The following is a 19,125-nucleotide window of genomic DNA, read 5'->3' on the forward strand; positions in this document are numbered from 1 at the left end:
CGTGTCCTGGCTGGGTGAAGCCCTGAGCAGCCCGGCCTGAGCCCACTTTGAGCCTGCTCTGGGCCAGAGCTGGGCTGAAGACCTTCTTCTGCCAGGCTACAAGTGCCTGTGTGTTTACATGGCAAGGTTTTGGCAGCAGGGTTGGCCTCTGTGAGCAGAGCCCAGCAGCTGCCATTTGTCAGACCAGAGCCAGCTCCAGATCCAAAAAGGACCTGCCGATGGCCAGACCTGAGTCACAGAGTGATGCTGGCTGGGCCTCTAGGAGAGCAGATTTAAGAAAGGGAAAAATAAACTGCTGCTCAACAGCAGCTGGGAGAGAGGAGAACAAGCCCTGCAGACCCCCAGGTCAGTGCAGCAGGAGGTCAGGAGTTGCTCCAGGCACAGCAGCAGTTCCCCTGCAGGCTGTGGAGAGGCCCCTGGTGGAGCAGGCTGTCCCCCTGCAGCCCATGGGTCCCACATGGAGCAGATCTCCACGCTGCAGCCCCCCATGGGTGGAGGAGCCCCCGGTGGAGCAGGTGGATGTGGCCTGGAGGAGGCTGCGGCCCATGGAGAGCCCCTGCAGGAGCAGGCCCCGGGCCGGAGCTGCAGCCCGTGGAGAGGAGCCCACGCAGGAGCAGGGGGGGTCTGGGGGGAGCTGCCACCCAGCCGTGGGGGACCCGTGCTGGAACAGTTTGCTCCTGGGGGATGGATGGACCCCATGGCACGGAGCTGTTTGGGAGCAGTGCTTGAAGAGATGCTGCCTGTGGGCAGACCATGCGGGATCAGTTGGGGAAGGACAGCATCCATGGGAGGGACCCCATGTAGAGCAGGGGCAGAGAGAGACCGTGAGGGAGTGGAGATGAAGTGACAGGGACTGACCGCAGGTCTCATTCCCTGTTCCCTGTACCTCTGTGCTGCTCTGGGGGACAAGGTAGAAGAGGGTAGATGGGAGGAAGGTGTTTTTAGTTTGCTTTTAGTTTCTCACTGCTCTAGTTTGTTATTAATTGGCAATAAATTACATTAATCTCCTTTATGTTGAGTCTGTTTTGTCTGTGATGGGAGAGTGAACTCCCTGTCCTTATCTCAACCCAGGAACTCTTTTCAGCATATTTTTTCCCACTGTCCTTATGAGAAGGGGGAGTGAGAGAGGCCAGGTGGACCTTAGCTGCCCATCGGTATTAAACCACCAGAAGCAGTTACCCTGATACTCCAGCTCATGCCCTTTTTTTTTTCTTTTTTTTTTTTTTTTTTGTGAGCTTAGTCAAGAGACTGTACACTTTTGATAATGGAATTAAGTGAATTTGATTATCTCACAAGACTGTTGGAAGGATTGAGAGGCATATTAAAAGTACTATCTGCATGAGGGAAATGTCTTATATAACCCCTAGGAAGTAGTAATTTATCATAGTTTTTTACCTGGATTTGGTGAAATAAACGTTTGTAAAAAACACAGCTGTTTTTGCAGTTCACCACCATTTTTACACGGTCATACTGAAAATATTTGCTTGAAAATTTCAATTTATTTTTCCCACTGTTCCTGACATTACTTGATGTTCTCAAGAATCAATACTGGATGGCAGATTGGCTTTTAACAGGATGCTTATAAACAATAAAGAATAATAATTTCCTTATCCTCAGAGGCCAAATGCAACATTATCATGCTACACTGTATTGGGATACAGTTTGTTTTCTAATGTATACACCCCAATACAACATGTCCTTTCAATGTTTTTAAAAAGAGGTTTATGAACAAATTCAATAACAGAATTGTACTGTTCTCAGGTGATGGTAGAAATGGTTATAGATAAAAATAATTTGAATTTAGAAACAAAAGCCATTCTGAGAGCCAGTTTTGCCTCAGACTGAAGTTTGAAGGTGAAACTAGAATCTTTTTTTGTACATGTTTTTCAGTAACAAACACTATGTTTATCAATATTGTAGATGGTGTTATACAGACACTATTCATGTTACTCTCCTATGTCTGTGGAAGAATAAAATGAAATCAATGTAAACTATGTCATCATTGTATTTAAAGCAGGTATTACATAATAGAAATGTTAAGTCATAACAGAGGTTCTCCAAAGGCTGGTAGTGTGTGCCTCCTTCTTACTGGCAGTTTTGTTTTGTTTTGTTTTATTTATTGGGGTCTTTATATCACTTTCTGTACAGAAACGTGTCACTTATCACTTTTGCTGCCTAGATCTAGTTGTTTTCAGACCTACTGTAAATTAAACCTGGGTGTAAAACTCAACTTTTACAAATGCAGAGAAAAAAACAAACTGCTATGACTAGGTTGTCCATTTTAATGGTTATTCCTTTAATTTGTTATGTTAGTCTAAATACAGGTGAGACGAACTAGAAGAGAGCCAACAAGGTGGCTAAAATTGTCAGTTGTGTTTCATTGTTTCACATATATGCCTTCATATAAGTAATGTACAGTACTCTAAGAATAAATACAGTGTTTTGCTTTAGTACCCTAAAAATAAATACAGCATTTTGCTTTCTGCCTTCAAATAGGTCTTGTTGCCTAGGCTTATATCAGTTTCTGCATCTCCTAAAAGAGCACAAGTAGAAAAGCTGAAAATCAGCCACTTTATGCACGGAAGTGTCTCCCTGTGTAAAAATGAATTAGGGATGTGAGTTATGTTGTTATTCTTTCAGTGGAGGTTACTTAAGTTGTTCTTGAATAATACGAAGAATGTGTATTTTCCCAAACTCAAGCAGTCACAAAAGGCTTTGTATGTAGACACAAAAAAGTGCAGACTGGCAGATTTTAAGTGGAGGTGACCTGAAAGATAGTAGAATTGCTTAGTGTTTTGTTTTTTCTAGTTGGCAAGGTACTGTAAAAAGTGCCTTAAGTCTGAAGGTTAGAGTTTTTAAAGACACAGGCAAAGTTGTTCTCTTAAAATGAAGTGTGCTGAGAAACAGCCATTTCTATCCAGAGGAGCCTGGAATTTTAGTTCCAATGAAAAATTAGTTTTACTGAGAGGGGATCTTGAAAACTATTCTCACTCCTGTCAAAATTCATAAAAAGAAAAACATAAAAACGAAGGTAGTGTGCTTAAAAGTGACTCTCTAACAGTTTGAAACTGCAAATAAAACCTTAGTATTCACAGTCGATTTGTAACCTATATGCAACTGTATTGCAGCATGCCTTGTCTGTGTGTTTTGCTTTTTATGTGTGAAGTTCTTTTAAATTCACCTTACCTCTAAGTTTTCAGAATTTATTACTCTTGGGTTTGAAGTGAATAAAATACTTACATAATGTTTTAAGTTACTTTTGTGCTATTTATTTTCATTTCATTTTAGTTAGGATCATCCCCTTTCTTGTTTAGAAATGAATAAGAATGTTAGCAGTAGACTTATTTTTCATATTTCACTTTCATTACTGTTATATAGAAGTATAACATCCTTTTCTGTCTTGTGTTTTTTCTCCAATATGCATTTTCTTCCCCATATTATATAATTGAATTATTAGGTATTTTGACTTGCTTTTACATAGCATTTAATTTAGTATATTTCAGAATGCTGTAGAAATTTGCATTCTGTACAATACGATTCACATTAATGTTTATTTGAAAATCAGGTTTTGGAGAAATTGTATTTAGCAAATTTTCAATCTGCCTGCTTGCATAATGGAACTGTCATCTCAGGTAGTGTATCAACTAAAAGGCAACATACTAAATTTCATTGATTTAAAAAAAATTGAGATGCTCAGAAATTGAGTGTTAAAGTTTAGAGTATTTCATAGTCTTACATTCCTGACTGGTGCACAGAAGCCCTGTTGAATGCTCAGTATATGATATTGCAATATTTTTCTGTTTCAGAATTTTGTGTTTTTAACACAGAATCACACACAAAATCATTTAGGTTGGAAGAGACTTCCAAGATCACCTAGTCATCCTCTGACCTAACAATAACAAGTCCTACATATCCCTAAGCTCGACATCTAAACGTCTTTTAAAGACCTCCAGGGATGGTGACTGAACCACTTCCTGGGCAGCCTGTTCCAATGCCTAATAAACCTTTCAGTAAAGAAGTTCTTCCTAATATACAACCTAAACTTCCCCTTGTGCAACTTTACCCCATTCCCCCTTGTCCTGTTATGGGGCATGTGAGGGAATAGACCAACCCCCACCTCATTATACATCTTCCATTATATAACTTTATAAAGTTGTATTTAGGACAAAATCATTTACTACCCATTCTACTTTGCAGTGGATGATGGGAATTTGAGTACTGGAGATGAGATTTGTTTTTTTTTAATCTATATCATGAAAATTATCTACTACTCATTAGCATAGTATGTGAGATGCACAGATAGGATTTATTCACAGAAAATATGAGCTATTGTCATTTTTGTTAATTTCAAGTTTGTAAGCTGGCAATCATCGTCTCAATCCACAATAACTTCTTATTGCTGGGGAAAAACCAAGACTCAGGAGAAACCCTAAATTATTTAGCTTATTACATTGCAAACGTTATAACATTTGAACATTTTCATGTGTTGATCGAATGAACTTTTTCCTATCATTCTGGAATCTTTTGTTGTCTGAGAACAAGTAATCTTTGTTATCCAAAAATTAGCCTTTAGGATTGAATGATGACTCATCAGCGGGGTACACCTGGCATATAACTTGAGATTTATCATGAAGCAAGTAGTTTTTCTGCTTCATTCATTTGTTGCGATTTCCCCCAAATTAATGTTACTGTTATTAACTGGATATGATAATTCTTGTCAAAATTCAAAGAACTGTAGTACGCTTCTGATACATCTGAATATGCGTAACACAGTTTTATGCTGTTTTAAAGCAAGACAGTTAATTATTCACTACTCTTAAGGGAATAACTTTAGTGAACTATGTTTCAGCTACAAAAATATGTTGATACCTTCAATATTCAATGTATTGTTGCTGAAAGGGAAATCTGAGCATTTTTTGTTTCTGTGCAGTTTTGTTTGACCAAGTCTGTAGTCTGTAGTCTCGAAGTCTGGAAGATAGACTAACGTACAATTGGCCATAGATTTGGGACGGTATCCTAGTAGGACATATTTATTTTAAATTATAGATGAAGCTTAGAGTACTTGCATTACTAAGAATAAATGATTGTGTTTATACTGTGCGATACTGAAGTAGGTCTAAAGTTGCTGCCCCTTTCTGAAACTCTGCTCTAGTGCTACTACTACTGTAGTGCCACTATTTCCATTCTTGCCTCAGAATACCCTAGGAGAATAGTCATGCAAAGCTTCTTAAGGACTAAAGTGCCATTTCTGAGCTGCTAAGCCTCCAGAGAACTCTGGTGAGGTCACTATGTACAGACATCTGAGTCCTGCTTGAGTAAGCTGCCTTGCTGTTATATTCCCAGATATACCTTATACTGTGCAACTTTCACAGCAAAGCTTGCTGTGAAAGACAAAGTATTGCTTCTTTACATTGTTTTCAATGAGCATTCCCATAAGTTTTCTTTGTATGTCATTTCTTTTCCTGAATTGGAAGTGCAAAGTCAGAGTATCTGAGACTGACAAGGAACCTCAAAAACAAATCACTATCCTGGATTCTTAGTTTCTGTGTGTGCTATCGTACAGTCTTTGAGAAATTTAAATAATAAAAAACAAAAGCAAGGTTTAATCAGTAGTCAAATAGTCTAGTATTGCTTTGCAAGGATTTGATTCAGGATTCTCTTATGTGCGACAAGTGAACTAAGGATAACTTCTTAGAATAGGGGTCCATCTAAAACTTGATGTGCAACTTTTTTCTGGGGTTTCGCATTCTTCATATATGCACACCTGCACGTATACCTGTATATATTTGCTTAGACCACAATTAATATATATGCAGACATATGTGCACATCCATGTGTCTATATATGTAGGTTACATGGATAGATTTTAGGAGGTTTTAACTCTGTGTTGTATATTACTTTTAATATATATTAAATGTTTTCTTTGCAGAATTTGGAAGCTGATATAACGGATACAAGAGAACAAATGAAAGAATTAAACAGTAAATGCAGTAACTTGTCATCTCAGCTAGCTGTGAAACAGGAAGAACTTTCCCAAAAAGAATGTGATATGACCAGGACTAAGTAAGTATTGCATGTTTTCATTAACTTGAACCCTGAATGTTCTCAAAAGGACTGTTGGTCCATTTGTAAAGCATTATCTTGAATTGGAAGTACTTCTGTGTAATGGTGTACATTCATAGCATGCTTTTACACAAAATGTAAAATTTTTGGAGGTGTTCTAGTAGCTGGCAGTTCATGTGGACTCTTTCTGATAATAGTATTGGGTCAGAGAACGACCAATCTCCACTGCAAGCAACCAAATACCAATACAATCAGTGACAGACATTCAGCTGGAGAGGCTATCTGACCTAAATTTGGGAAAGTTTTGAACCTAATTTAAGCTTTTTAATTAGAGTAAAATCTGAAAAGTCAGCAAGAGTTTATGTGTAGGCCTCTACTAAGGTTCAAAGTGTAGTGATTTGAGCTTTATTAGAAGTCTCGCACACCTTGTTCTTACACTGAATCCGGAACATAAGTGCAATATCCTCAAGTTGTAATATCCTCAAGTTGAGGATATTACAGATTGACTTGGCCAAGTCGCTGAACTTAAAATTTCTCAAAATGAATTCTTTGTTATTTATTAGAGAAGAGCCTCTTAGGATTTGTAACAGACAGATATCATTTATAAAACATGTAATTGAAATAAATGCTTTTTTTTTTTTTGAACATGAGGTAACAAAAAATACTCCAACACATGTCTTTTGAATTGTTTGAGGTCTTTTTCTATATGTTTATCCATGCAAACAAACTTTCAAATTGATGGAGAAGAGTAAACTGCAACTTTAGCAAACTGATTGTATTTTTCCTATGTGCTCAAATGATTTCTGTCCAATCTGTTAAACTTGCATTGTGATCACTAATCATGTTTTTCCACATTACTAGTATGTGAGTTATGCTTTTTTTTTTTCTTGTGATACAGAACATTAAATTTGTTCCTTATTTTCCTAAGGTATGTAGATAAACTATTTCTGTTGGCTTTTAATTAAAAAGGCCAAGTCTTACTTAATTGAAAGAAAGCAACAACAATAGGATAAGAGAGAAAAAAGCTATGTGGAAAAATAAGTCTTTGGATCAGCCTACTCATCCCAGCTCAGGATCTTGGAACTGTGTTGACTTCATGATTGAAGTGTTTGGTTGTTCCTCTTTTTTTTTGGTAACTGATATATTTTTTGCTGTTGTTGTTATCCTTGTTTAAAACTTAGTGTTACTAATGTATCACGTTGAATTTTCAGTGTTACATTCATGCTGGCAGAAAAATTCTTTGACAAATAATGTGGAAAATACTCTATCTCCCTTGCCACCTCCCATCAGCCATTTCAAACTTTTGGAGGTGGAAAAGACTTGCAAATCTTTCTCTTTCCTCCCCACTGCTCTGTTTCATCTCACCCTGTCTACTGCATGCTTGCCTTTCCCGCCCTTCCCTTTTCTGAAAATAGATGAGAAGCACAGTCCTAATTAGAAACAAGCTCTGGAGGAGAAAAGGAATGAAGCTGGCTTCTTTCTTTTGGTATCTTCCTTTATATGTAGTACAGGAAGATACAGAAAAATATTATTTCGGCTGTCACCTCTATAACTTTGTAATACTGTCTGAAATTTGTAAGGCAGATGTTCAAATCAATTGGAAATAAAGTCTCTAAGGGTCTAGGTGCAAACTGGTCTGGTGCTCTGTTTCTTGTGCCATTTTAATTTCTTGCTCTGTTCTGCATATCTGCCAGTTTGTTAGCAGGATTGTTTTTTCAGTTAAACAGTAGCTATGTCTGCTGTCACTAAGGGAGATATTTTATCTAGGAGGCAATTGGTGGTGAATTAACAGGGACTAAATTTTTTCAGTACTCTGGTCCTAGAGAATAGCAGGTGTTTTTGAAAGTCCCACTCAGCTTAAATCAAAAGTCTGTCACATACTTCTGAGCGATGGAACGAAAATATTCTAGGACCCGTGAACCACCAGTTTTTACAGAACCCATCCTCTGCATGGCAGATATCTTCAAAAATCAAGAAGTTGCCACCTTTCTTTGATTTTTTATTTTTTTCCCCCAAAGCATTTTTGATTCGCTGGTTTTAGTTTCTAACTCCCAGAGTAGCTACAAAATGCATTTCATTGTTATATTTTTCATGCTTATCTTCAGTACAGATTTTCTGGATCTGTTTAGAATCCCTGGTAGCCTTTCCATTTTTATGTTCTTGAAGAATGTTAAATCCTGCTGTTCATTTCTGAAAATTAATCCTGTTGCATATTTGTGATTTTTGTTTTAAATTATGCTAAATATCAGGATCTGTAACTTTGTGCTTACTGCTCAGCACTCACTAATGGTCTATGTCTCAGTGGCACAGAGCTCTGGCAGAACTTGGGGCATCAAGCTGGAAAGGCCTGCTTGACTCAGACTTTGCTGCTGCTGTCACAAGTATCCAGGCAATATTAAACTGTTTGAAGACATATCAAGCCCTGTTTTAAGAGAAATTAGAATTTCTTTCCTCCATGTTTGTACTGGAAGCATGTTCCAGGGGTTTGTTTGTTTGGTCAGTTTCTAGCCTAAATCTATTCTTGACCATTTTACAAGGACTTCCTTTTGGTAACAATATTGCTTGTTTTTATTTTTTCTCCCTTCTGCTCTTTCTGCTTACCTCCATGCTGTAAATTATGAGGCAGTAAGATTTCTACTTGGCCTGTATTTCGCTGCTGTGGGATTTTTGGGTTATTCTTTTCTGTGTGCTGTAAACTATTTCATGGTATCTATGCCATTCCCCTGAGAAGCCATAATTCATAGTGCCTGTCACTGTATTGTATTTCTAAATTACAGGTAATGGAATCTAGAGATTTCTTGAATTACCCCAAACCTTCTTATATTCCCCTGGTAAGAGGAGTAACTGAGGTTTTCAGAATCCCAGCATTCACCAAAACTGTGGTGATGAAAAAAAGCCAACAATGTCACCTAAGGTGGTGGATGTGATGAATGCTATTTGCAATGCAGTTATATAGGTTCTGGAGTGACCATAGCTGCTACTCATTTCATTTACATCTCTGAGAAGCCATGTCTTACTCTAAAACCGTTAGTGTGTACAGGATATAAGTATTTTATTTAATATTATCCTCAAAGGATAGGAGAAAACATTACTTCAGTCTTTTCAGATATGAGCACTGGAGCTATCTCTACCCTAAACAATAGTATGAATCTTAAGAATGGTTACTGCCAGGACAAGTGTCAAATACCTGAGTTTTGCTGCATTCCAGTTTGTACTATCTTTATGTAGTGTCAACCTATTGGTTGTGAGAGGTCTCTGTCTCTAAAGGAGTCTTAACTTGAAAAGCATAAGGCTGCTTCTTGGATGATTTCCCCCTTTCTACAAAAAAGACTGTTTGAACAACCCGAACTGCCTCATTTTAAACTAGTACTTGAGTTTTTATACAATGTTAGTATGCAGATGTCCCCAGTGTCTTTCTGCTCAGTCATTTGGCATTTTTGCTGTTCATTGTTGCTTTCTACTCTTGGGAAAATCTTATTTTATGCATTCTTTGATAGTTCTCATTCCTGAACCAAGCATAGCGGTGGCCCATTATTTCTCATTGTGGAGCCACCATTCATAGTTAGCCCTATCAGAGTGAGACCTAAATCCTTTAAAATAATCTGAAAATTGCAGTTATTTTCTTCAGTAACTCATCAGAAAAAAAAAAAAAAAAAGTCAATTAGGTCAATACCATAGACTGAAGAGTTATCCTATGAAAGAGTTAAGTATTATTCCAGCTACTCTAAGAGGCAGGCTGTATTTCAGCATCATCCTCCACTTGGTTCAGCCTCCTCCTGAGTTCTCTATAATCATTTCAGATATCCAAATGGAGGTACACTGGGAGGCAGTCAAACAGCTGAGTTTACATAACAAGTTGAGTGAGCTTTAAGAAACAGTAAAAAGCAAATTTTAAAAAATAATTTGAAAACAAGAAGAACAAGCAATAGCTAATTATGTGACAGCTCTTACTCAGCACTTCACTTTTCCATGTCCTCACTGATGGTCCCAGCTAATTATAGGAAATCCAAACTGAACAGTTGCTTATCTGGCTCCAGAGGGTTTGTGGTCCTGTTTCAAAGAACACTCCTAGCTCTCTCCTAGCTTTGATGCAAAGAGCTATTTATGGTATAATATGTGCATAATTTACCCTTCCCTTTATCCAGAAAAGCGACCTTTATATCAATCCAAAGGATTTCTTCATTGTGTCAATTTGAAACATGATGCAAGACATGCTTTTTTAAAGTTCTGGGTTGTAGGCATATAGGTTCTTCACAGATCTGGTCTCCCTAAATTAAAAATGTTGTTTCTGTTTACAAGTTCTTTTTTCTGTTTTTACATGGAAATGTAGATTTTTTTTTTCCATTTCTAATCTATTTCAAATACAGTATGTCTAAGGACAGTTTCAATGCCTAATTAGGGTGTTACAAGCTAGTCTTAACGTCCCTGAATTCTATTTGTACTGTGGTGATGAAAAGGATTTCAGTCCAGAATTATCTTACGTGAAACTAAAAGTAGTTTATTTATTTAAGAAAAAATTCAGTGAAATTTTAGTTATGGCTTTACTTTAAACTAGTGACTTTTTTTTTTTTTTTAATTTGAATATGTTTATTGGCACATAGTTGCCGTGGTATTTAGAAGTATTTAAAATATGTTGTATTTCTGAATCAAAGATGTGAATGAGTACTCGTGTTTTATTGATAGTGTCTAATGTGTTCAAATATAATTTGATTGTATTGGTGAGTTCATACTTCTAAGCAGTTCCTTGTGAACTAAACTCTGTATGATCCGTATTCTTTCTTATTCATTGCTCTTTTTCCTCTCCCATTATTTATTTTTTTCCAGAGAACAAGAAAAATGGCATTCAGAAGGAGACGTAGATGTAGCTAGTTCAAAAGATTTTGGAGTATACTTAACTACTTTGAATTGTGCTTGCGTTTCATAAACATGAAAAATATTTTTTTAATATAGGTCTTTCCTATAATTGGTTTTATGAAACTCCAGTCAACGTAACACATTTTTTGTAATGTTTTATCTTTCCCATAACTGTTATTCAGTTTTATGTTCAGCATTTTTTTTGTTTCACCTTTCTTCTCTAGCATTCTAAAAAGTCATTTTTTTTAGAAGTGTGTGTCTAAAAGTATAGATCAGCATCTCAAACTCATTTTTCTTTCTGAATCAACAGTTTTCCTTGATTGTTTCTGATGAAAAAGATTTTAAGATTCTTCTGCAATTCCAAAATGCTAATGTTGAAGCAATTGCCTAAATATTTGCAATGTTTAAAGCAAAAGCTTCTTAGGTTACTGTAATCTTATTTCTGTGGATGAAATAATTTAGTTCTGCTCCTCTATTTTGACTTGTGAAAAAACTGACATTTTTTCATGGCAGGCTCCTCACTGTGACTTGCAGGGCATAGCTCACTTTCTGTACATTTCTTGGTTTCACATCGTGTAGGTCTTACCATGTTAGATTCTAATCTAAGAAAGGTTGTCTTTTTCATTTATTTTGTTTTTGTTGTAATCTCAGTAATAATCTCAGTGTTAAATGGAGTTAAATACTATTCAGCGTGTCATGGTGTTTGTGTTTATATTTGTGTGTGTATATCCTCCTTGTATATGTACATATAAACATCCACATACACTTTAAAAATTATGTGTATAGATGTTTGTATTTGTGTATGTATATATGTGTGTGTGTGTCTGTGTGAATGTAGGCACATACATTTTCAGTGTCCATTATAACCTTCATAACATCCAATTTGTAATTTTTCATTATTTCTTCTGTTCCATGCTCACTTGAGAGTACCATTCTACTTAGCAGTTGGTATCTATAACCTGCTGCAGTGACAGGCAGTTGTGTGTCCTGTGAAGTGCTTAGTAGTTTGGTGATTTGGGCATGCGTATTAGTAGATATTTTGATCAGAAATTAATTTTTGTCTTGAAACTATTTATCTGATTATCATGGTGCTGATTTTGTATACACTTTTAGAGCACACTCAAAGCAAATTAGTAGCAGAATCAAAAAGAATCCCTGAGAGGCTGAGGCTGGCAGAGAGCTCTGGAGACTGTTCCTCAGCTCCAGCACATCTGGCCTCCCGCTCCTGCTGGGTCACCTATAGATGCCTATCTAGGATGGTGTCTAGTTAAGTTTAAACATCTCCAGTGTGGAGACTCCACAGCCTCTCTGAGTAGCCTGTTTGTGTTGGACCAGTCTTACAGTATAAAAACATTTTTCTTACGTTTAATTGGAATGTCACGTTGTTGTGCTTTAAGCCCCGGCGGGCAGCTCAGCCCCACACAGCCGCTCGCTCACTGTCCCCAGGTGGGATGGGGGAGAGAATCAGAGAGGTGAAAGTGCGAGAACTCCTGGGCTGAGATAAGGACAGTTCACCAAACAAAGCAAAAGCCACGTATGCAAGCAAAGCCAAACCAGGAATCCATTTGCCACTTCCCACAGCAGGCAGGTGTTCAGCCACTTCCAGGAAAGCAGGGCTCAGCACATGGAATGGCTTCTTGGGAAGACAAACGCCATCACTCTGAATGTCCCCCCCTCCTCTTCTCCTCTCTTACACCAGCTGTTGTTGCTGAGCATGACACCACATGCTGTGGGACACCCCTTTGGCCAGCCTGGGCCAGCTGTCCTGGCTGCATGCACCCCCAGCTCCTTTTGCACCTCAGGCTCCTCACTGTCAGGGCAGCATGAGGAGCTGAAAAGGTCTTGGCTCTGTGTGAGCACTGCTCTGCAGCAACTAAACATTGGTGTGATATCACCACTATTTTCATCAAAAATCCAAACCACAGCATCATATGAACCTCTAGAGAGAAAATTAACTCTATCCCAGCCAAAACTATGGAATGTGTTTTAATTTCTGTTCATTGCCTCTTTTGCTATTACCGTAAGCTGCTGAGAAGAGACTATGCATCTTCTTTATACCCTTCCATCAGGTATTCATAAATGTTGGTAATATCCTTCTGAGCTTTCTCTTCTCCAAGCTGGACAGTCTCAGCTTTTCTCAGTCTCTTCTTGTTAAGACAGATGCTCCAAACCTTTTATCATCTCTGTGGCCTTTCACTGGGCTTGCTTCAGTATTTCCATGTCTCTTACACTCAGGAGCCCAGGTGTGTCTCACCAGTTCTGAATAGAAAGTCACCTTTCCATCCTGCTGGTACTGCTTTTTTCAGTGCAGCTTGGGGTGCTGTTAGTCTTTTTTGCCACAAGAGCACATTGCTGACTCACAGTCTACTTCAGGATCCCCAGGGAATTTTCTACCAAGCAACAGCTTTCCAGCTGTTCAGGTCCCTAGCCCGTGCACATGGGTGGGTTTATTCCTCCCCAGGCAGAGTACTTTTCAATTTCCTTTGTTGAACTTTATAAGGTTCCTGTTGTCCATTTGTCCAGCCTCTCACAATCCCTCCAAATAGCAGCACAACCATCTGGTGCAACAGCCACTCCTGCCAGCTTTGTCATCTGCAAATGATAGGATGCACTCTATCCCATTGTCTAGGTCATTAATGAAGATGTTAAATAGTACTTGACCCCTTGTTGGCACCTGGGATACTCCACTGGTGCCTGGTACCTGTTCTTTGTGTATCTGATCACAACACTTTGAACTTGGTAGTTTGTCTGGATGTGAATCCACCTTACTGCTCACTTATCTAGTCTATCCCTCATCAGTTTGTCCACCAGTATTTTATAGGTTACAGGGTCAAAATCTTTCCTGGAATCAAGATAAAAATCATCCACTGTTCTCCCCTTGTCCACCAAGTCATCAGAGAAGTCTGACAGTTAAGCATCATTTCCCATTTATAAATTCATGCTGACTGCTCCCGATGATATTCTTGTCCTTTATGTGCTCCATCACCTTCCCAGAAACTGAGGTGAGTCTGAGCCCTCTAGTTTCCCAGATCTTTCTTCTTGAAGGTAGGAGTGACATGAGTTCTTCAAGTCCTCAGGAACTTCACCTGTTGACCATTCAAAGATAATTGAACCTCTTTATACACTATTAAGTGCACTGCGTAAGGCCCCATGGGCAGTATGTCTTGTTTGTTTAAATATTCCCTAACCCAGTCCTCCTCCACTGCAGCTTTAGATGGGTGCCCGATGGTGCTGGTTTCCCAGGAAGACATTAGGAGCCTCCCACACGCTGATGTCCTGTCAGCGCTCCCTTATTTATGTCCATATGCTTGAGGTGTTTCCCCATGAGCCTTGTATTGTTCATCACCATGTCTTTCCTGCCATGTCACTCTGCACCCCTCAGCTTGCCAAGCTGGGCCATGGGTCCCTTGCTTGGTAGTTGGCTATCATCTCTAAACGTTTCTACTTTAAAGCTCTCCTAACCAAGTTGGTCTGTCATCAAAGGTGCTTCACTGTGTGAACTTACTTGCATTGCTGAATTCCACTGGTGCTGAATTCCTGGTTAGATTGTGCATCATTTTCTCATCCCTGTTTAAAAATGAAATAAAAGAAAGTTCCCACTGTGGATTTACGGTCTAAAAATATTGTCTCATTCAGTGAATAGGACAAAGCAGTTGTAATGTGCAATTGCAAATTAAATACAGTGCTCGTGTATTTTTGTGTTTAGAGGACTTTCCAGATGGCAACTGTTTTGGTTTGTATAACCTTTTAATCAAAACAAACATAAAAAAAAAATCCAACCACAAAAACAAACAACAAAAGCATTAAGAAAACAACACCCCTAGCAAGTTTGGGTACATGTACGGAGGAGCAAGGTTTGATTTGATTCATTGCAATGCGGAGTAATGGACCTGTGAGCAAGTTCCCTTACATTTTGTAGTCCTTGAATTTAACATGAGCAAAGCAGCTGTGCTCTGACTGTGCGGCAGTTCTTGGATGGCTGCAAGGCTTAGCTCCCCCACAACCCCTCCTGTTTCGGATATGACTCAAAGCCTGATGAAGTCAACAGAAAGATTCCCATTGACCTTAATACACTTCATGGGCTGGCCATTAGAGAACACATAATACTGTGCAGTCTCAGGTGACAGACGCAGATAACTGCATTGATGTTTGCATACAAATTAAAGAGCAGCAATATAGCAGAGATGTCTTTGCAATGGCTACTACCAACATTTCCAGCAGTATCTGAGGATTCAACATTATCACATTTTCTTCCCTTCCACAACAAAATGAAGATCTGATTGGAGAACCTGTGCAAAACTAACAAAGTCTCTGTTTTAATTGCAGTGCAAAACTGTGTCATTTTCTAGTATATGCTCACAGTCTGGGAGATAATACTGAAGTGCTTGGTTGGATGCCTATGTATAGGGTGTTGGGAAGTGCTAATATACCACTGTGTTTCCAGTCCTGTTGCTGTGTTTGTGAACAGATTTAAATTAGTACATGTGCAGTTGTACTTTCATTTTGTAACATAAAGAGTCCTTGCTGCATCTCTACCATTATCTTTGAGGTGCGACTTTAAATGTCATTGAAAAAAGTAGGACTCAAATACTGTGAAGTAAGCATGCCTATAAGTATTCTCTTGTATTGTCTTATTGACAGACATTTTTAGCAGCTCTTTTGTTTTATAACATTAAGGTGTCTGACTGTGCTATTGTGGTACATTTAATTTCAATTTTTATGTAATTATTCAGATGATGTACTACTTAGTGAAGTGTTAACATATCAAGTAGTGGGACGAGTCTTAAGAAATAAAAAAAAATTCCCTGCTATCAGTGTTTTATTTTGAAAGTTCTTTTAAAATGGTTGCTTTGTCATTCTGAGATTTCTCAGAAAAACACATTAAAGTTGTTTTTTCTGCATTTTTTTTTGTATAATAATTTTTGTCTGGACATCTCCAACAGTATTATAAAAATGTAACAATAATTTTTGTTGTTAATGATAATTGTAGGCGCAGAGAAGTCATGTCTATGTTGGAGGTCAGTGAGAAAATTATTTGAGGATATTAGGAATAAAATTAGTTGAGGGATAAACTTACATTTCGGTATCTGTACTTAACACTACTCTGGAATTTGATTGTGAATTAAACAGGATTAAGTAGAAAAAAAAATATACAAAAAATGAGTTGGCTGAAGTTTTGACATATGCTACAGCAAATATTCCAAGTTTTTAATGATGGTTTACAGTAACAGTTCTTCAGGTCTTCATTTCTGCCTTAATTTATAAGATCTATCTCAGTACAATAAAATTCTCAAGCAGAGTTATTTTACTAGATTCAGCTTCTTATTGCACTACAACACAATTCCTATCATTATGTTTATAGAGCTTTAATTGTTATATTAGGTTATGCAGTACACACCAAACTCTCCTTATTTTGCATGTGATTATTGCAATATGCTGTATCTACAGTCAGAAATGAATCTGTCACAAGACATACTTAATGGGTCCAAGAAGTAGATGCATTTCAGAAAAGAGAATTGCTTTACACATACAAGTTAGGATAATCTTTTATCTTTTCTTCTCATTGTTTTAGTTAAAAACAACAGCAACAAAAAGAAAACTTTACAGTCTTTACAGTCCACGTGTTCTAAATATTTCACATTTTGACACCTAACAGCTAAAGAGTTAACTGAATATTGATTAGAAAGTGTTGATGCAGTAATGAAAATCCATTTATTTTAGAGCAGTTAGAGCATTAGAAGGAAATTGAAAGACATTCCATTCTGAAACTTAACTGTTTTGTAGATATTTCACAAAAGTATGTGATAAATATTTTATATTTATCTTCTATTGTTTATAAGGCAATTGACAGAAAAATAAATGAAAATAGGAAGCTCGTTATCTACAGTAAAATTATTTGAACACAATTGTTTAACAGAGGTCATTGTTATTCTTTTCTTAATTTCTCTTTATTGCTTGCTTTGCACAGGAAGGAGTTACAGGAGCTGCAGAATCTTTACAGACAAAACATCACACATACAGCACAGCAGGCCGAGCTGATACAGCAGCTTCAGGCTCTTAATACTGATACACAAAAAGTATTGAAGGACCAAGAGGATGCGCACACAGCTGAAACAACATCGTACCAAAAAGTATGCCAGCCTCTTTATGATTACAGGGTTCATATACCTGCCTATCCAATATCAATGAACAGAGTAATAAAAGCACTGTGTAGTGTTGTGTCCTTTGGATCTCTGGATTCTTGCTACCAAAATATGGTTGGCTGAGTAACACTGTTTTTTGGCCTAATTATATCCCAGAATATAAGCCTCTTGCTTATCTTGAATTAATGAGCCTTAAGGTTTACTTAAGGAGAGGTGTCTGAGGAAAAATAGAAGTGAATTTCTACACATACCAAACCTATATAACTTTGCGTTATGTATATTTTTCTTCTTCCTCTTCAGAGGTTTCATTTGATACATTTGTTGTTGGTAAATTAGGAGAAGAAATTCCTTTCATCTGTAAATCATGTCTTTGTGCGAATCTATACCAGTTTTACTAGTTTAAGGATTTGGTGTCTTTTTTTTTTTTTTTTTCCCAAAATGCAAAATCTTTATGAATCAAAAATAATTTGAAAAAAATGTTACTGTGACTGCTTTTAATGTGGATAGATAATTGAAAAAAAATCATAGCTATATTTAACATTTAATGAACAGACTTTACATTTTTGATGAATAAATGATGACCATGAAGAGCTGACACATGTATACTACCCAAAATTTCTTGTTTTGTGTGTGACAAATGTGATTGGGATGTGTTTTTCAGTCTATAAGAAACACAGGAGATAGGTTTCTTTCCTTTTTAGAGACATTGAGACATTGAGAAGAAGACGTATACAACTTTCACGTACTTCCCACCAATTTTGGAACTGTTTTCCCTTTTTCATCTAACCTACAGTATGTAGTGCATGCTAAAATTCTGAAGATGGGCATAAGTCGAGGCAGCATCAGTACTGGAGTTCTAAAGGCACTTTTGGTTAATATTTTATAGCATTTTAGGCTCAGCACATTCTTGCGTAGTTAAATGTACAAAAGTACAGTGTAGAGCTAGATATATAATACTGCACTGGACTTCCAGTTTCTAGACATTGTCTTCTGTTCACTGTAATAGTAGCCCAACCAAATTACAAGTAGACTTCTGTCAGAGTTATTCTGCACATGTACAGGGCAGGAGGAGTTCTGTCAATCTGGGGCAAGACAAAGTAAATTATGGATTTATTTTTTTTTAAGATACAGAATTTTAGGTATCAGATATTGCTATTTCTGTCTTTTTCATCCTCCAGTCAATGCTTCTGTGGCTGTTAAAATGGATCCTTTGAAGAGTCACTCAAAAAAAATTGACATAAGTGAAGATAATATAAACTCTCTTCATCAATGTTTATAGGGCTTAGAAGTGTTCTTCTGAGACTAGTTTTGCAATATATAAGGGAAAAAAAAAACATTCGGATTTTCCTGAGACTGTTTTAAAACATAGAAAAAACTTTTTATAAAAAGTTAAATTTACCCTGCAAAATAGTGGTTTTGCCAGCATACTTTATTTCATTTGGGGAAGGAGTTTAACCTATACAATGAAAAATAATTTTGCTAGTATAAGTTACTTTTGTATTATGGAAAATTGATGGGTATGCTTGCAAAGCTGTTTGGACAAGCCTCGTCTAAATTAGGCGTGGTTCAAAATCCATGACTGCTTCAGAAAGCAGAGTTCTTGGTCTCTCTTAGCAGAACTTAAGAGTTCAGCTTACTTGGTGATACAACAAGAACAGAAATATTTTAGCTTTGCAGATAAGGCAAGGACTTCAACTCACTCGTGACCCTGAAATACACAATTTTGAAGGTGTAGATTTCAAATTATTTTTTTTTTCCAACATAGAGGAGTAAGGTTTGCATCCAGAAAAAGACAACCGAACTATTTTGACAATTGACTGTTCCGGAACTGATAAACTGTCTTTTAGCATTTCTCAAAACATCTAGGTGTTTTATACCTGGAAGAAATGCACTCTTTTTTTTTTTTTTTTTTTTTTTTTAAACTATGCATAAGAAAGGAAGTTTCTTAAGTCAAATAGATCCTCTAAAGCATTTGGTAAACCGAGGCAAGAGATGTTTGAGGGGAAAAGGAGGAGTTGTTCTTTTATAGGATATTCTATACTTCTGATCAGTAAACTGTATAAAA

At 37.3% G+C, this 19,125-nt stretch overlaps 1 protein-coding gene across 6 annotated transcripts in view; it reads left to right on the forward strand.

Annotated features, from left to right (window-relative positions):
- The window catches only part of CNTLN (centlein), a 202,699-nt gene that overhangs the window by 54,916 nt on the left and 128,658 nt on the right, over window positions 1–19,125 (forward strand). For all 6 annotated transcript variants that reach the window (XM_068667749.1, XM_068667754.1, XM_068667751.1 and 3 more), the window contains 2 exons: window positions 5,930–6,063; window positions 16,886–17,048. In XM_068667749.1, coding sequence (XP_068523850.1) covers window positions 5,930–6,063; window positions 16,886–17,048 — 297 coding nt within the window. The remainder of the gene's footprint in view (window positions 1–5,929; window positions 6,064–16,885; window positions 17,049–19,125) is intronic.

This window comes from Anas acuta, chromosome Z (assembly GCF_963932015.1).
Source record: "Anas acuta chromosome Z, bAnaAcu1.1, whole genome shotgun sequence".
NCBI lineage: Eukaryota > Metazoa > Chordata > Aves > Anseriformes > Anatidae > Anas > Anas acuta.